The sequence below is a fragment of the Bos mutus genome, chromosome 7, assembly GCF_027580195.1.
Source record: "Bos mutus isolate GX-2022 chromosome 7, NWIPB_WYAK_1.1, whole genome shotgun sequence".
Taxonomy (NCBI): domain Eukaryota; kingdom Metazoa; phylum Chordata; class Mammalia; order Artiodactyla; family Bovidae; genus Bos; species Bos mutus.
Genome location: NC_091623.1, coordinates 49,164,232 through 49,182,629, shown reverse-complemented (window position 1 = coordinate 49,182,629; position 18,398 = coordinate 49,164,232). Strand labels below are relative to the sequence as shown.

The window sequence follows — 18,398 nt, the reverse complement described above, 5'->3', positions numbered from 1 at the left end:
CAATAGGTTTTTGTTGGTTATCCATTTTAAATATAGCATTGTGTACATGACCTTCCCAAAGTCCTTAACTATTCTTACCCCTAGCAACCATGAGTTCCTTTTCTAAGTCTGTGAGTCTCTTTCTGTTTTGTAAGTTCATTTGTATCATTTTTTTTAACGTTCCACATGTAGGAGATGTCATATAATACTTCTCCTCTGTCTGACTGACTTCACTCAGTATGACATTCTCGAGATCCATCCATGTTGCTGCGAATGGCCTTATTTCATTCTTTTTAATGGCTGAGTAATATTCCACTGCTAAGTCGCTTCAGTCGTGTCCGACTCTGTGCGACCCCATAGACGGCAGCCCACCAGGCTCCCCCGTCCCTGGGATTCTCCAGGCAAGAACACTGGAGTGGGTTGCCATTTCCTTCTCCAATGCATCAAAGTGAAAAGTGAAAGTGAAGTCGCTCAGTCGTGTCTGACTCTTAGCGACCCCATGGACTGCAGCCCACCAGGCTCCTCCGTCCATGGGATTTTCCAGGCAAGAGTATTGGAGTGGGGTGCCATTGCCTGCTCCTAATATTCCACTATATACATCTATATATAGCACATCTTCCTTATCCATTCCTCTATGGACGTTTAGTTGTTTGCATGTCTTGTCTATTGTAAACAGTGCTGCATCGGGCCATATGCTTCTCCAGATATATGCCCAGGAGTGGGGTTGCCGCATCATGTGGTAGCTCTATTTTTAGTTTTTTAAGGAACCTCCATGCTGTTCTGGGAGCAACTACTTTTCAGGGCTCACTTTGAGCAGGGGATAGTTGTGCTGGGGGAAAAGCGTGAGAAACCGGAGGCACAGCAAGTACAAAGGTCCCGGGGAAGGGTAGGACTCCCTGTTTAAGAAGCTCAGACTGGATCCTTGTGAGCAAGCAGGGGCAACCTGAGAAGCCGCAGCGGGCTTCCTCCCGTTGTAGGGGGAAGGCCCTGGGCTGGGGGTTGCGGGACGCTCGCAGGGTGATAACTGCCCTCCTCCTTTGAGACACATTGATTGCCCTTTGCTTTTTCAAATGCTTTTCAAGAATCCAGAGGCTGGAGAGGGAATTACAGGTACAAAGCATTGCACAAGCAGGAGAAGGCAGAGCTGTCAGGAGTGAGGGTTCCTGAAAGAAAGTAGCTGAAGTGGAGTTCAGAGAAGCAAGCCAGGGCCACCTTTGAAAGGGCCCCACGTGCCAAGCTGAGGGCTGAGGGCTGTTCCTGAAAGCACTGAGGAGCCGTTGAGGGTTTCAGGCAGAGGAAAGAGGAAGTCAGAACTTTCAGAGTGGCAGCCATCATAAAGAATGATCCATGAGGGTGGGAGGTTGGGCAGGAGGACATGGGGTGGAGAGGAGCTGCTTCCTGTCTGCCTGTTGAGAAAGTGGAATGGGGGTTGAGGAGGAAGGGGCATTGGAAGGGAGATGTTGGGAAGCTGCCTATGTCTTTGTGGCTTTTTGTGCTGTGTCTGTGGGCTCTCTGCTTGGCAGAAATATTGCCCCTTCATGGGGGTCTCCAGGCCACAGTGGGCCCTGCTGGAGCATCCTGTGGGGAATGGGGTGCAGCTAGCTTTGTGGGGCGGTGGCAATTTCACAACCCACTAAAAAGTTGGCGTGGCCCTGGGGGGCAGGGCAGGGCCCTCTCCTCAGCACAGCCTACCTCCTCCATGCCGCATAAGCCCTGCATTCTGCTCTTTCTGGTCCTGATGAATCACAGCATGGGCACTGGGAGCCGGACGCCAGAGGGGGACGTGTTTGCAGGCGTAAGGGTTCGGTCACACCACCTAATGGGCAAGAAGACATGCCCCGCCAGCTGGTCACTGTGGGGTTCCCACCCGCTGGGGGGTCTGCAGGGGCCGAGCCATCAGGAGGGCTTAGGAGTGGGGATCTGGGTTGGGGACCACCTAGAAGGTCCAGCAGCTGCCAAGAGGTGCCTGTGCTGTAGAGAGGGGCTGGGGCACACCCAGCTCAAAGCCCCGATTCCCAAAGAAGCAGGTTGTGTGGAGCTGTGTCTCTGTGTGGAAGGGCGGAGGCTTTCTAGGAGAAACAGAGAAAGGTGCACCTCAGTGGAGGGCACCAGGGCAGGCAGGGCTGGGGCACCTCAAGAGCAGGCCTGGCGTCCTTTTTGGCTCTCTCCTGGGCAAGCTCTGAACATGCCCTGTCTAGATCCTCAGCAGTCCTGAAGGCCCAGTTGGTCTCCAAGGCCAGAGGCAGGGTGCCCAGCCCTACTGCCAGGAGCTGGTGGCTGGTGGGCAGCTCAGAAGATACAGCTGGGCCTTGTGCAGCAGCCCAACACCCCTGGGCCTGAGCGCCTGGCCATCACCCTCAGCAGGAGGTGGGGCTTTGCCTCGCAGAGCTTGGCATCTAGTGGTGGAGTTGCTGGGGGGTCTTGCCCCCTTCTGTCTGGAATCAGGAGTCAGGATTAGACCCGCCTGCTGTCCAAGAAGGACAGAAGACCCCTTCCCCGAGATGAGAGTGGCCACCCTCAGCCCCAGTGGTGGGGCCAGGAGACAGGAGGGCCTTGATGGCAGGCTCTGGGCCAGCAACTGAGGTGGGGCCAGCCCTGCATCTCCTTCCTCCCTCTGGGGCCAGCCTCAGCTTCCTCATCTCTCAGGAGGGCTTGACACCCCTCCCTCTGGCCTCCAACAGCTATTGAGAACATCAAAGGAGATAATTCTGTAAACTCAGCCCTGAATCCCTTCCGAACAGCAGGCTACCCTGCCACTGTCTTTGGGTCCCCAGGCGTAGCTATCTGAAGTCACCCAGACTTCGGGGACTTGATGTGACCTTGTCCCCTCCCAGGTCCCAGAGAGAAGGTTCAAGCTTTCTCTGCTTTCATCTTCTTCCCAAGTATCTGAACTGTTTTCACTCGAAGCATGACCTGGGAGTCAGAAGTGAAGCGTGTAGAATGAAGCTTGCCATTCACCCCCTCTCTGCCCCCTCTCTTCTCTCGTGCCCACCCCTGCTCCCCGCCCCAGGGGCAGCGGAACCTCCCTGTATCACTGCCTTCTTCTGTTCTACACCACAACTTTCGGTCAAACTCTGTGAGCCAAATTGCTTGTGAGAGATAAAATGATACTTTGGAGACAGACAAAAAAAAAAACCCTCTCTCTTAGGAAAAACTGACTTTTAGGGTTATTGTCTCACTATGGACCAAAAAGCCTAGTCTGGTTTGACCCTCAAAGGTGGGCAAGGACATCCGGATTTAGAGGGTGTGCACCCTGCCACTGCGACCTCCTAGGGGCTGCAGGGTGACATGGCTTAGCAGCAGTAACAACCCCAGCTTTGCTGTTTTCACCAGGATCAGTCCATCACATACGTGTGGAAGTCTAGTCCTCACAAAGCAAGTTGAGACTTCATCTTGTTTTACTGAAGGGAAGGCCCAGTGTGGGTGAGTTGGCTCCACCTTGCCAGTCATAGCTTCACCTTGTCGGCGTGTGACTCTCAGGCCAGTGTTCACTCTCTCCAGACTCATGCACGAGTTGCAGTGACCATCCTGTAGGCTATCGGTCATCGCTTCCCTGGAGGAAAGCCAGGTCTGGGCAGAGAAATTATAATTGGAAAGTAGATTTGTGGGCAGGAGGCTTCCCACGGGGCCACATGTAGGGCTGGCTGGAGGCGTCCCAGGACCCCTCTTTCCCTCCCACTGGTGCCACAGCAAGGGTGACAGTCATCACGAGGCTCTTTGTCTACCATGCCCCATGTGCCTGCACATCCCATCCATCGTGAATCGATTTTACTTGCTAACTCTCAGATTTCCCAAAGGGTTTTCCTGCTGTTTGTAGGTAGCAATTTCCATTGCTCAGATAGAGATTCAAAAAGTTGGGATTCCGGGGGAGAAGGGCCCTGGCCTGAGATGACAGAGTGGGCTCTGGGACATGCCTGTGGCGGGATCTGCCCTCACCAGGGGAAGGTCAGCGTTCTGGGGTTTGGTCTGCACACAGGGAGGCCCTGCACGACGAGTTCATGCCTCTCCACTGAGTGATGGCATGAGTGGATTTGTTCTCTTGACAAGTGTGTCCTGAGTATCTGCTGGGTGCGACTGCATCCTGAGTGCTGGAGACATGCAGGGAAAATACAGAGAACTCAGGAAGTAATGGACCCTGATGCTTCCTGGGAAGCAGATGAGATCTGGAGGCTGGGCCTCCAGAAGAGTCAAGTTTGGTCAGGAAGTGAATGAATGAAGGGGCTGGTAGTGAGAGCATTGTTCCAGGGAAGATCCTGAGAGTGTGTGAGGGTGCGATCAGTGGGAAAGGGAGACTTGGCTGGCCCTGAACGTGGGGTTAACCATAACCAGTGTTTCTGGAAGGCCATGCAGGCTATGCTGTGGGGAGGGGAGGTGCCTCACCTTTCTTGTGCCGTGGACTCCTCTGACTTCTGATGAGGCCCACGGGTACCTGTTCAAATAATGTTTGTAAATGTAAAAAATAAAATACATGCATGTGCTAAGTCACTTCGATTGTGTCCGACTCTTTGCGACCCTATGGACTGTAGCCCACCAGGCTCCTCTGTCCCTGGGGCTTCTCCAGGCAAGAATACTGGAGTGGGTTGCCATGCCCTCCTCCAAGGCATCTTCCCAACCCAGCAGATGGGTTCTTTACCACTAGCGCCACCTGGGAAGCCCGAAAAAGAAAGTAAAAATGATAAAATACAAAGGAAGCCCACTGAGTCAGCTGTAGTTCCCAAAACAGAACACAGAAAGCACCTTTGTGGTACAGCAATATCTGTTCTTAATTAGCACATTAAAAATTAGATCTAGGGGTCACCTAAAATGACTCCCCTTTCCAAGCTGTGATGAGTACAGATAATATTTCACAACCAGCGACAGCGCCTATGGAGTAATTTGTACCAATGACAGTCCCAGGATTGCCCCTTCTACCGAGGTTTGAGCTGTGTTCACCCTGGCAGAAAGGGCTGTGTTGCAGTTAGCGGCTCCGGCATTTAGCGTGGGCAGTGTCCACATCCCAGTGTAGGCTCTAGGTGGAGATTCCCTGGGGTGGTCGGAGGGGCTGCTGAGGAGAGAGGGGCAGTGTCCACTCAGTGGTTGGCTGTAAGTGGGCAGGAGGAGCAGAGGGAAAGGAAGGGGTTGATTCAGAGCTGATGGTAATGCCTGAGTATGAAGTGTGGCAAGGAGGAAGGGGTGGGGTGGTGTGCCCGGGTTCTGCCCCGGGGCTGAGCTGGTGGCGATGCCATTTACAAAGCCAGGGCTGGTCTGTGAGCCTGTGGTTTCTGCTGACGTGTCCCTGGTTGTCTTTCAGGTCAACGAAATCTATCACGATGAGTCCTTGGGGGCCCACATCAATGTCGTCCTGGTGCGGATAATCCTGCTGAGCTACGGGAAGGTGAGTGGGCACCTCACCAGGGCCCCCACCTCTGTGGGATGAATGGGGCCCTCCAGTGGGGCAGAGGCCGCCTTGAAAAGCCTTTATGTTGGCCAAAACCACCTCGCCTCTCCCCAGCTGCCCCGTGTTTCCTGTAAGAAACAAGGAACTTGTGAGCCGCCCCTGCTCTCCTTTCAACCTCACTTTCTCTTTAAAAATTTAGGTTCAGGTTTGGTGAGACCAACAGCTCAGGAGGTGACTGCCATGGAAGAGCTGGGTTTTACCCACAGTTTCTGGCCCTGCAGGGCTGCACAGGGAAGCACCAGGGTTGGTCGGGAGGCCTGGGGAAGGAGAGGGAAACTGGGTGAGCACCTTCATTATGGTTTCCTTGGGAAGGACCAGGTTAATCACGGGTAAGCAGGCTTAGGACTGGCCGGTGGGAATCATCTCAGTGGGCTCTGGGGAACCAGGGCTGCCTCTGAGTGCCTGGTACCTGGTCCTTGGGGATGTGCTCTGGGGATAATGGGCTGGAGCGTGAGCGCCCGATGAAGGAGATGGCTGGGGGTCTGGACTCTGCATCGGTTGGTCTGCATTTGAACAGCATGTGCTTCAGAGTGAGCACTTTACTGACTCTGGGAATTGGTTAAGCCTGGGAGCGACAGTTCCTCCCAGGTCAGCGAGGCCCTGGATGTCAAAGCAGCAGAAACCCAAGGTTGAGACGCCCCTCAGTTTGACACCTGCCTGTGTCTTCAGCCTACGTCCTCTTCTCATGCCACGTAGCTGCTGTTCTCACTGAGCACTCTTGCCCTTCTTACACCCCTTTGCTGTCAGACTTGAAGCCTTTTTCCTATCAGCATGCACAGGTCTATGCAAGTGGGGTTAGGAAGCCCTCAGACGGAAAGATAACAGGGTGGGCTGAAAGGAGAGCTGGTGAGGAAGGAAGGAGCCTCGTGGTGCCAGGCCAGTGTGGACTGAGCCAGGCCTGTGCTAAGCAGCTTGGGAGCACTTTACATGAAATTAACTCAATCCAAGGACAGAGGAGGAGGTAGAGCTATGATGATCCCATTTCACAAGTAAGGACCTGTGAAACTTAAACTGAGGTTTAAGGCAGTTCAGTGGCATGAGTAGCCAGTAGCGTCTGGCTCCTTAGACTTCCCTGGTGGCTCAGATGGTAAAGCGTCTGCCTACAATATGGGAGACCCGGGTTCAATCCCTGGGTCGGGAAGATCCCCTGGAGAAGGATATGGCAACCCACTCCAGTACTCTTGCCTGGAAAATCCCATGGACGGAGGAGCATTGTAGGCTACAGTTCATGGGGTCACAAAGAGTCAGACACAACTGAGCGACTTCACTTTCTTTCTTTCTTTCTCTGGCTCCTTAGGAGTCCAGCTTCTCACCCTGGCAGCCAAATTCTGGAATCCGTGGTCTGACCTCACTCAGTATGAACAAAGTCAAGTCGTATTAAGATGAAGCCGAGGCACATCAGGCGTAGTAATTATGGGGAGGGTTAAGTCCTCTACTCAGAGGCAGAGCCTTAGTCTCACAAAATGAAATTGAACTGCACACAACATACAAGGTCTGCAGTATAGACATGATGATGAAGGACTCTGTGATTGGACAAATCCCAGCAATGCTGGGCCTCGAGCCCACTTTTCCTGCCTTGGGAAGTGTGTTACACTATAGTGATACAAGTGACCACTGCAGAGGATGGTAGTCATGGTCCCTCAATGTCCCAAGGACAACGTAAAATGTACCAAAGCAGACTGTCAGAACAAGGGGGAAATCTGCAAAAACCTAACTGCAGGAGTCTTTCATACCCTTTCCAAAACCTTTAACAGGTTACATTCTTAAAGGCACAGGAGTTTCAAATAATACAATGCTCATGCTTAGTATGCTCAGTTGTGTCCGACTCTGCAACCCCATGGATTGTAGCCCACCAGGCTTCTCTGTCCATGGAGTTTTCCCTAGCAAGAATACTGGAGTGGGTTGCTATTTCCTACTCCAGGGGATCTTCCCAAACCAGGAACTGAACCCAATGTCTCCTACACTGCAGGCGAATTCTTTACCACTGAGCTGCCTGGGAAGCACAAATAATATAATGGGTAAAGTTAAATTAGTTATATCATCTTTTCCCCTTGCTATACCTATGGAAAGATATGCCTTCTTTTTGAGGAATCATAGAACATTTAACAATTACAAATGTACTTTAGGTCGTAAAGAAAGTTTTAGTGAATTTCATACAGCAAAAATTGTTTGGACTATACTCAGTGCTCTAAAACTAGATGGAGGAAAGGGATATATAAAAAGAGTAAGTCCAGTCTCTCTGAAAAAAAAAAAAAATCTCCTGGGAAGAATACTGTTGGAGCCTCAATTGCAGACTATTGGGGAAAACCAATCAAAATGAGAGCACTACAGATCAAAACCTGTGGAGCAGGCGCCTCCCAAGATCACACTGAGCGAATGAAAACAAGTTAGCCCTGTATTCAACTCAGTAAGTTAGAACAGATATTAACAACTACCCAAACCCCAAAACCTAAGGAAAGTAAAAAGGAAATAGTTTAGGAAAAGGCAAAAATCAATAAAGTAGCAAATAGAAAGTAACAATAGGATCCATCGAGAAGCGAGCCTTGGGGAAAGCAAATCTTTGGCATATTTAGTCTAGAAAGAAGAGGGAAGCATAAGCTAAAAGATCAGAAAGCATACGTACAATGCAACCCACAGTGGGGTGCTTTTCCTGGCTGAAGGGAAAGCTCTGGGGACAGTTGCTGCCTGGGCCTTTTCCCGACCCTTCCACCCTGATACCCAGTGGTGGTCTGTGAAGGAGGGGCGTGCACACCTTCCTCTGCAGGTAAGCAGGCAGTTTGTGGCAGAGTGGGACATTCTCGGCACGCAGGAGCAGTATACAGCGGGGTAAGGTTAGGGTGACCCACGCCCAGTGATACAGTTCCAGCCTCCGTTTGCTGACAAAGGGCTTTGGAATGTCCAATGGGACTTGTGCATCCCCATTAGAGCGGTCATCAACGTGTTCCCTGTTCCTCCCCCTCCCGCCCCCTCCTCAGGCTGGGTTCCCCTTTCCTAGCCTGAGACCCCTCATTAGCATCCTTCGGCATCTGAGGAATTTCGAGGCTGGTATCGTGAGGGATGGGCATGGTTATATCCAGCCCCCTCCCCACTTTTTGCCTCTGCAGAGGGCAGTGGGTAGGAAGAGGAGAAGAGCTACCGAGTGGTCAGGGCACTAAAAGGAAAAACTGGAGGGCTCTGTGTGGTTAACTGCTTACCAGTGCTGGCAATGTTTTGGTTCTTATTTGGCCTAGGAACTGTCTGTCTCCTTCCCGATGTTAATTACTCCATGGAACAAAGCCTTGATTATTTTAACTACTTCCTGACAGGCTTTGTGCTAAATTGTCCCCACCCAAAGATGTTTCTTCTTGTTTTTCTTTCCTTAAGTATCTCACGCAGGTAGAAACCTGGTAGAAACCAGTAGAAAACCTGAAGGTAAGATTTTGAGAAACTCTGGGTCAGGGACCCAGAAGATCTTGGGAAATTCAGGATTTCTTGGGGAAACGGGAAACCCCATAATCATGTGAGAACTCAAGTGCTTCACTGTTTTCAAAGTTATCTTAAAACTACCTCTAAACAGAGAATCAGGTAACCTGTTTTTGCCAGTATATTTTATTCATTTGCAAGGAATTATTAAGCAAAAATAATGCAATATCATATAAACAATTTCAGAATATATATATGTTCTAAAATCCACCCAATTTCTCTTTCAGGACGATCTGATTCCTACATGCAAAGTTGCCACAGGTAGCATATCTAAGACAAAGTACAGACCTGTTTCACTTCTAAAAATAGATGTAAAAAATCCTAAGGCTTTAAGTCTTTCATTCAACAATGCATAAAGAGAAATTCCCCTCATGATTAAATAGGGTTTATTATAGGAAGGTGATGATTGTTTAATATCAGAAAGTCTGTTCAGATAATTTGCCACATCCATTTGCCTCAGGACAAAGCTCATCATCTAACAAGCACTTTTTGAGGGTTTTTGTGCATCAGGTGTCACCCCCTGGACCTCAGGGGCTGCTCTGGAGTGGAGGTGCAGACAGGGAAACAGTTATAACCGAGGGCTCAGAGACTTGGCAGGGGAAAGGTGGGGCAGGCAAGCCTTCCTTAGAGGTCAAGGCAGATGACTGGAGGCAGTGACTTTTCAGCCACAGGGAGGGAGTGAAAAAGGGGATGAACCAGCACAGGGATGTTTCAAATTAAAGGCAGGAAGAGAGCAGGCCGTGGGAGGAACAGGGGGCAGCTGAATCTGACTGAAGGGGACAGCGTAAGATGGGAAAACAGCAGAAGTTGGTGCTGAAGAAGCTAGCTGGAAGGAGCGGATCCTCAGGGCTCTGTACCTCCTGCCAAGGGGGTTGGTTTTCTCACTAGGGCAGTTTCTAGCAGGAGAGTAACACGATCCGATTTGCATTTCTAAGAAGATCCCCGGGCTCCAGTGTGCAGAATGGCCGTGGGAGTGGTGGCTTGGGAGAAAGTGGGCAGCGTCAAAGGGAGGACAGTCGTGGGCTGTCCTGGGACCATAGCCACAGAGAAGGGAGAGAATTTTAGGAAGCCAGACCAGGAGGGGATGGCTGCTACGTGGATGAAGGTGAAAGGCCACTGAGCTTGTGCCTTGGGCAGCCTGCTAGGTGATGAGGTGGCCCCTGAGAGGGAGAGCACAGGAGGGGACAGGGCACATTGGGGAGAAAGGCAGCGAGCTGAGAGGAGATGTGTTGGGTCTGGGGCACCTCGTGCCATTCCAGGAGGGCCAGCCAGGGAGACACTGGCACGCGGGGCTAAAGCCTGGAGGGCACAGGGGAGCACCCCGAGTCTGGGGCACCTGGCAAAGCCCAGGAGCCTCTGCTGAAGGCACCAGCAGGGCAGGGAGCCTGATCAGCTCCTTGGGAGCTGAGAGGGTGAGAATTGGTAACAGATGGTAACATCACAACCCAAATTTTATTTAAAGGTAGAAAAAGAAGCACATTGTCCTTAAAAGTGTTCTGCATTGCTAATTCTTAGGATGTTCTTAGATGTTTGCATAGGAGAATAGAGGGGTTCCATGGTCAAATGAGTCTGGGAAAGGCCTATATGACAAAGTAAAACAGGTATTTCTGATAACAAAATTTCTCAGAGACTTTACTATGAAAATGTGCAGGGTGAATCTCCAAGAGGTGGGTTAATACACATGGTTTCTCAAAATTCTTTCTCAACAGAACCCTTTTCCTCATGGAATCAACGTTCTACAGAATTTACTTTGGGAAATGCTGCCCTTATGAGACAGTTACAGTAAAATGGGCAACAAGAAAGAGACATATAATTTTGTTACTGAGGTTTTGGAAATTCTCAGTTCAGTTCAGATCAGTCGCTCAGTCATGTCCGACTCTTTGCAACCCCGTGAACCGCAGCACGCCAGGCCTCCCTGTCTATCACCAACTCCCGGAGCCCACCCAAACCCATGTCCATCGTGTCGGTGATGCCATCTAACCATCTCATCCTTTGTTGTCCCCTTCTCCTCCCGCCTTCAATCTTTCCCAGCATCAGGGGCTTTTCAAATGAGTCAGCTCTTCACATCAGGTGGCCAAAGTACTGGAGTTTCAGCTTCAACATCAGTCCTTCCAAAGAACACCCAGGACTGATCTCCTTTAGAATGGACTGGTTGTATCTCCTTGCAGTCCAAGGGACTCTCAACAGTCTCCTCCAACACCACAGTTCAAAAGCATCAATTCTTCAGCGCTCAGCTTTCTTTACAGTCCAACTCTCACATCCATACATGACTACTAGAAAAACCATAGCCTTGACTAGATGGACCTTTGTTGGCAAAGTAATGTCTCTGCTTTTTAATATGCTGTCTAGGTTGGTCATAACTTTCCTTCCAAGGAGTAAGTGTCTTTTAATTTCATGGCTGCAATCACCATCTGCAGTGATTTTGGAGCCCCCAAAAATAAAATCCCCCATCTATTTGCCATGAAGTGATGGGACCGGATGCCATGATCTTAGTTTTCTGAATGTTGAGCTTTAAGCCAACTTTTTCACTCTCCTCTTTCACTTTCATTAAGAGGCTCTTGAATTCTTCTTCACTTTCTGCCATAAGGGTGGTGTCATCTGCGTATCTGAGGTGATTGATATTTCTCCTGGCAATCTTGATTCCAGCTTGTGCTTCCTCCAGCCTAGCGTTTCTCATGATGTACTCTGCATATAAGTTAAATAAGCAGGATGACAATATACAGCCTTGACGTACTCCTTTTCCTATTTGGAACCAGTCTGTTGTTCCATGTCCAGTTCTAACTGTTGCTTCCTGACCTGCATACAGATTGCTCAGGAGGCAGGTCAGGTGGTCTGGTATTCCCATGTCTTTCAGAATTTTCCACAGTTTATTGTGATCCACACAGTCAAAGGCTTTGGCATAGTCAATAAAGCAGAAATAAATGTTTTTTCTGGAACTCTCTTGCTTTTTCAATGGTGGGTTATTAGACTGGCAATAAATCCCATTTTCAAAGCATGTGTAAGGGCTTTGGGAAATGGTTACAGCATAAAGTCAAGTTGGTTTGCTTTTGGGGAAAGAAGGATATAAGCTTCCAGTATTTTGATCTCGATTTTGTGTACAAATATATACACAGAAGGGACTGAAGGAATACATAAAATGTGAACAGTACTTATCTCTGGGTAGTAGGTCATGGATTTTTATTTTCTTCCTTCTACTTTGGTGAATTTTCTTAATGTATCATGATAAGGATGTTTCTTTTATACTTGAGGGTTTCTTTTATACACTTATAGCACATTTTTAACTATGGAAAAATTGCTTATTTTTTTTAAAAGCAATAATTTAAAAATGAGAGAGTCCAAGTATTTCTGTTTAACTGAGCGCTAGCACCTGGGGAAGGGTCTCTAGTGGCATGCTACAAGTGTCGTGTCCAGTGTTTTATTTCTGGTTTGAAGGAGGATGCAGGAAGGACTTCACGCTTTACTTGGCTCCTCTTCTCTGTGATGGCTTGGAGGTAGTGGAGAGGCCTCTGTGTTCTTTCACCCTGTGGGCAATCTTGCCTTTCCTGGGCCTGGGCCTGGAACCTCTGTCACCCGAGTGTCTGTGGAAACTTCGGGCAAGCCACCTCGGCTAGAGGGGGATGCAGGCTGTCACCAGTGCATGGCCTCGCCTGCAGGTGAGGTCAGGTTATGAAGTGTGGCAGGGCCTGCCCTCATGGCCACGGCCAGTCTGGCCACGGCTCCTTACGTTCCACCTTGTTGGGAGGGGTTCTGCTTTGCCTGGGCCATGTTGATACCCTCGGAGTCCCCCACAGGTAGAGTGAGGGTAAGGGGAGTGGGCATGGGCCCCTTGTGACGCTCCTCTTTCTGGGGATGGTATGGGGAGGGCGGGCCATGGGTCTGACCAGAGCCCCTGGCCAACAAGATAGGTGGCCGCAGCCCACCTGGGCAGTGGGACAGCTCCAGCGAGACCAGGACCGATGCAGTGAGAAGTGAGAGGGCGCAGGGGGCCCGAGGTCCCCGCTCACTTCCCTGACTTCCTGCTGGGAAGCTGGGAATCCGTGGTGGTGAGGTGGCAGGAAGGGAGAAAGTGGAGCTCGATGCGTGCTTTCGGCAGAGCGCAGACTGCACCCACTGTAGCCTAGCAGGGCACAGCTGACCAGACTCAGACCTCTGCCATGGAGTTCAGAGGTGTCAGGATAGAGGACATGCTAGGATGTGGAGTTCGGTCCCCGTATCCATCCCCAGCCCCCAAGCCTGGCCAGAAAGGAAAAGAAACTGCTGCCCCTCCCCTGGGCCCAGGGGCCCGTCTCCTGCAGCAGAGCCTCCCCCAGGCCCTGCCCCACGCCCTGCCCGCCTCCCCTACCTCCACACCCTTCCTGTTCTCAGGAAACCATGGGGAAGGCTGCCGCCCCTCAGAGCCTGTGTGTCCTGCAGGGTTCCAGAAAGGTACAGGGCCAGACTCTGGCCTCCTCAGCAAGTTGCGGGATTGTAAGAGGCAAGTGGGGTCCAAGGTGGGGATCTCACTTTCCCCGGGGAAGACACGCTGCAGAAACACAGGCGGGGGGATAGGAGAGTCAGGAGGACATGGCTGGCTGACCACGTCCAGGGAGGCCGGTGCTGGACAGACATCGCATGCAGAGGGGTGGGGCTCTGGAGTGGGCGCACCTCGCACAGGAGCCCAGGGAAAGTGTGGGATGCTTGGCTGTGGCTCAGGGGAGACACCCTTGGGAAAGGAGGGGTCACTCCACGGACCTGAAGCAATCAAACAGGAAGTCTGGCAGTGACAGTCGCTGCAGAGTAGGTGCCAGGGCCAAGGAGGCCAGGCCAGACAGACAGAACGCCTCAGAGCCGGAGGTCGCACCACTGACCAATATTTCTGTAAGTACGTTTAACTGGAAAAGGGAAATGTGACAAAACCAAGATTATTCATGAATACCAGCCCCGACTTTTTATTATTAAATTCCATAGACATAAAGTCAGTCCATCAAACTGCTATGAAAGTTTCCCATTTCTGTACTTATCTCATTGTGGTTGATAACAGTTTGTGTCCACCAGCCACAGACACCACCTGGCAGAGTTCTAGGGGTAAGGCCCTGTTTCCAGGGCTCTCAGGGACCTCCGGAAGCGGGAGGACCCATCTCTTGGGCAAATGGATCCTGGGATGTGCCTGCCCCCAGGCCTGGGGCACCAGCTCCCCGTGAGTTCACCAGTAAATAAGGTCGTTTCGGAGTGGTGAGCACCACGAAGGAGACAGGACACTGGGCGTCTTGGGTGGGGTGATCCGGAGGGGACTGCCTGGCTGGCACTCGTGTAGAGGGAGTGAGCTCTGCTTGTTGCGGGAAAAGCCAGGAAGGGCTTCTGGGTGAGAGTCACAAATAGAGTTTGGTTCCCAAGGAGAATGGATTCTGATGAGCTGCTCTTAAAGGAGCCACGTGCTTCCTGACAGTGAGTGAGGCCCTGTCCCTGCAAGGCTTGAAGCACAGAAAGGCCAAGGGGACTGCAGGCTGACCCCTGCCAGGAGAGGGCCCTGAGCTGTGTCTTCCAAGGTCTGCAGAGTCAGGGCAAGGGGGTGGGTCTGGGAGCAGTGAGAGCGAGACCCAGACTGGGGGCAGAAGGTGGCCTGGGTATTCAGATTTGCTCTTCATTCCAAGCTGTGATGGAAGCAGCCCAGCTTCCCTGCCCTCTGCTCCCCTTGCACCTGTCCCAGGCCCCACCGAGGCCCGCTGGGGATAAAATCAGGAAGACTTGTGCAAAGGACATGTTGTTTGTCTTCCAGCTTATGAGGAGCCTCTGAGTTATCTCAAGTTTTTCCTAAAACAACATTTTTCTCCATTTCTTAAAAAAAAAAAAAAACTCAGCAGAAGAAAAGAGATTATCTTATTTTATACAATATGCCATCAGCCAGGGAGCAGAACATCAGCAATGCTTGAGGGTTGCATAGCAACTGGCTTTTCAATTGATTTTTTTGAGAAGGAACCAAAGCTACTGAACTGTTCTCATTTTAAATATTTCCTAAGATGATGAAAATCAAAGCAAATGGAAATCGGAGACTTGGGGACAGTCAAAGAACATAAGGTATCTTGTTGTGAAAGACCAGGTCAGGACAAAGTATGGAAGGCTCCTAGGAATTTTTCAGCATTAGAGGCGAAGGGTCGGAGAAATTCTGACTGTGAGTCTCTCAGGGGAAGGCAAGAGAAGAAAGTGCTGGGGCTGGGCTCAGCATTCAAGGGGCTGGTGCCACCGCCCTCTCCTGCATATGCCAGGCCATTGCTGACCCGATATGGACCTCTGCTTCCCTGATGGTGTGGGGGCTGTGTAGGAGATTCAGAACATCCCAGGGACAGCCCCCTGGTTTCCTCAGAGTCTGAGTCCCAACCCCCAACCACTTGGCGCCAGGCCTGGTGCCCAGCCCCTGGCCACTGTGGCCCACCTCCTGAGCCAGAGTCTCCAGGGTCCAGAGAAGAACAGGAAGCAATGGAGGCACATGTGTGCCCTACAGGCTTGAGCTGGGAAGGTTCACTTGAAGAGTCTTGAGCTGGCAGCTTGGCTTTCTCTGGGAATAGATTCCCAGCCTCCAGGAGGATGCCTGGAATGTGCCTTGATGATCTGGGAGTCCTGAGCACAGAAATATGGATCACGCCTTCTAGCCCTCACTGGTGTTGGGAGTGTGGATGCCTGTGGTGAGGTTTGAGCTCCAGGTAGTCCCTGGCACCCAAGAGCAGCCTGGAGAAGACCCCCAGCTTGGTGTTAATTCTGGCTCCTGTTGGTCCTTGTGAGTCATTTACCATCACTGAGCCTTAGGGTCCCCTGTAAGGTGAGCGCACACTAGCAATGGCCGCAGGAGCGAGGGTTCTTGCAAGTTTCAGCCTGCAGTGCCCTCTTTGGGTCGGGTCCTGTCTGCAGCCCCTCGTGTGACTTCACTCACCTCACCTACCCTCACAGCAGCTCTCTGGGGCACTTACCTCACCACCCACCGCCGACAGGACAGGTGAGGACTGCCGAAGTCACACAACAGGGAGCAAGCGGCTTTGCTCAGGGAGGCTGGGTTGGGCTGTTTTTCCACAGGGCTCCTTGGGTTTGCTTCCCTTGGGGGTTTCCCATGGCAGGGCTCCCCTCAGAGGGCGATTTTGCAGCCCCCCACCTTGGAGATGCTCATGGGGTCTAGCAGGAAGAAGTCAGGATGCTCCTCAACATCATTCAGTGCGCAGACTGGCCCCCACCGCAGAGAATTTTAGCAGTGTCGAGGTTGAGAAGGGGGCTCTGCTTTCTTGAACCCAGCAGATCTGGACTCCACTCTGTGCACGCGGTCCTGTGTTGTGCTTCTTTGGGAGGGCGGATTTGCGAGGTGGGGTCGGGGAGGACCCTCTGGGGTCAGAGCAGTTGAGAAGGTTTCGGTTGGCTCCCGCTGGATGAGAATATTGAAGATGCTGATCGCCGTGGCGGGAAGCGCCTGAGCTCCCAGCTGTACGCTGCGGTTGAGGAGGGGGCGCCCGGGACAGTGATGTAGGGAACATGTCCAGGGGCACAGGGCCGATGACAGCGAAGCAGGCTTCCACCCCCAGGGCCCCGAGCTGCCTGGGGAGCCGCACCATCACTCGCAGGTACCTTGGTGTGTGGGATTGGTGATCTGAGGGATTCCCTGATACATCCTGGAACCTGCGGAGCCTCCGCGCTGCTGGTCCCGCTTTTCTCCTGTCTCCTTGACTAAAGGAGATAAGAGCATAAATAATTCAGCTCATTCTAGAGCAAACAATGGAGATGTCAGAGAGCAGAGATTGGGACAGAACTTTCTGCAGAAGTCTTAATTGATTTGTTTAATGTGGGACCCCAGAGGCTGGCTGGGGCCTCCGTGGTTCCGTTTGAGCCAGTGGCCAGCGTCTCAAGAGCAGCAGCAAGCAGCCCTTTGATTCAGGCGCACGAGGCTCCCGCTGCTGTTCCTGCGGCAGCAGCGCCACCTGGTGGCCACCTCGTCTCTCGCCCTTCCTTTCCTGTCCTGCCTGCGTAGGGGAGATATGGCCCCACACAGAGAACGCCTTCAGAGGTGGCGTGGCTTCCAGGCGCCCCTCTGAGGCATTTTATTTGTATGTATTACGTCCCTAGAAAAAGAATCCAAAGATTTGTTTCCTTCTGTGTGCTTTCGTCTCGCTTCTTCGTGGTCTTTGATGCCCGCGGAGGTTGTCAGGACAGTGAAACCAAGCTGACGGGGTGGGAGCAGGTTATTCTGCCATTTTCCTAGGCCCTTGAGGTGTGCATCAAATCTGAGACTGAGCGCTCCACACTTATTCAGCCTGCCTGTGAAGCTCACAGCTTTCCCAGCTCTGTGATCCTCGGTGATGTCGAATTCGCCAAAGTGACCACCCTTCATCATCACAGTTAGAAGCCCGTCGATGACTTTGGAGCATGGGCACCTGGCGTTTGCCTCTCTTTTCAGCGCTGTTGATATTCTTCAGAGCATCAGCCCGGACATTCACACACACTATTATGGCGGCACGGATCGCCATCGCTTCTGAAAGAAAGATAGACATGTCTCTTGTCCTTGCTTGGATAGGACCACAGTCCATGTGCTGCGTGATACGTGGCAAAGACAGGGGATGGAGGGCTATGAGTGTGATTCAGGTGGCAGAGCAGTGTGGGGAGATCCCACTAGAGCCCGAGTGACCCTTGTGGGTGTCCAGACCTCCCTCCTGGGCCCTCTGCCTGGACAGCTGTGTCTGTGAAGAGCCCTTCAAGGCAGGCAGAACCGATGGGAAGGCTGGCAGCTCTCAGGAAGGGGGAGAAGTAAGCCAAGGAAGAGTTGAGTCTGGGGTGCAGCCTTCTGCCTAGAAGCTCATGGGTGGTTGTTTGGGGGTGGGGGTTGCCTCTGGGCAAGCCTCCTTCACCTGGTGTTTTGATTCTTTTGAGCCTCGGATCCGCTGACCTTACTTGAATCCCCAGCTGGCTCTAAACGATTCCCCCAGGAGCTGCACCTGAGAAGCAGCAGAGCTCCCCAAGGGAAAATTGCTGAACTTTTACCAAGGAGGAAACCTGGGCCCGAAAAGACCGTCTCTGGCCTGTGTCCCAGGGCACTGCGGACTCTCCCTTTGGACGCACGTGTGTGGGCCTCTCCCGTGCCTCCTCCACAAGCTCCATGGCCAGAAACCATGCTTCCTTCCCCTTCCAGCTGGCTTGCCCGTCTCCTGCCGCCTCACGGTCCTGACTGTGTCCTCTCTCCTCACTGACTCAGCTCTTTCTAAAATGCATACGGGTCTGGCACCTGCCACACAGCACGAGGCACACTGCACCCTCGTGAGCTCTCTAGGCCAGCATGGAGGACGATACCAGCCCATAATTCCTTGAGAATGGCCAGAACCTTGGGAGAAGTGGGACGTGGGCAAAGAAACAGGAAGTCCAAGCAGCTCCGGACTGTGGATGTCAGACGCTGACGTCACCTTCCTCCAGGCCCCATCTGGGCTGCAGGTTCCCAGGGCCCGGCACATGGCCACTGCTTTTTTTGTGATCTGCCTCTTCAGGGCCACCTCGTCCTGGTGGAACCCCTACTAGC

General features: G+C 52.0%; 1 protein-coding gene across 1 annotated transcript in view; it reads left to right on the top strand.

Moving 5' to 3' along the window:
- The window catches only part of ADAMTS2 (ADAM metallopeptidase with thrombospondin type 1 motif 2), a 246,255-nt gene that overhangs the window by 166,884 nt on the left and 60,973 nt on the right, over positions 1-18,398 (top strand). Inside the window, exon 5 of the mRNA XM_070373478.1 lies at positions 5,270-5,353. Within this exon, the coding sequence (XP_070229579.1) occupies positions 5,270-5,353 (84 nt within the window). The remainder of the gene's footprint in view (positions 1-5,269; positions 5,354-18,398) is intronic.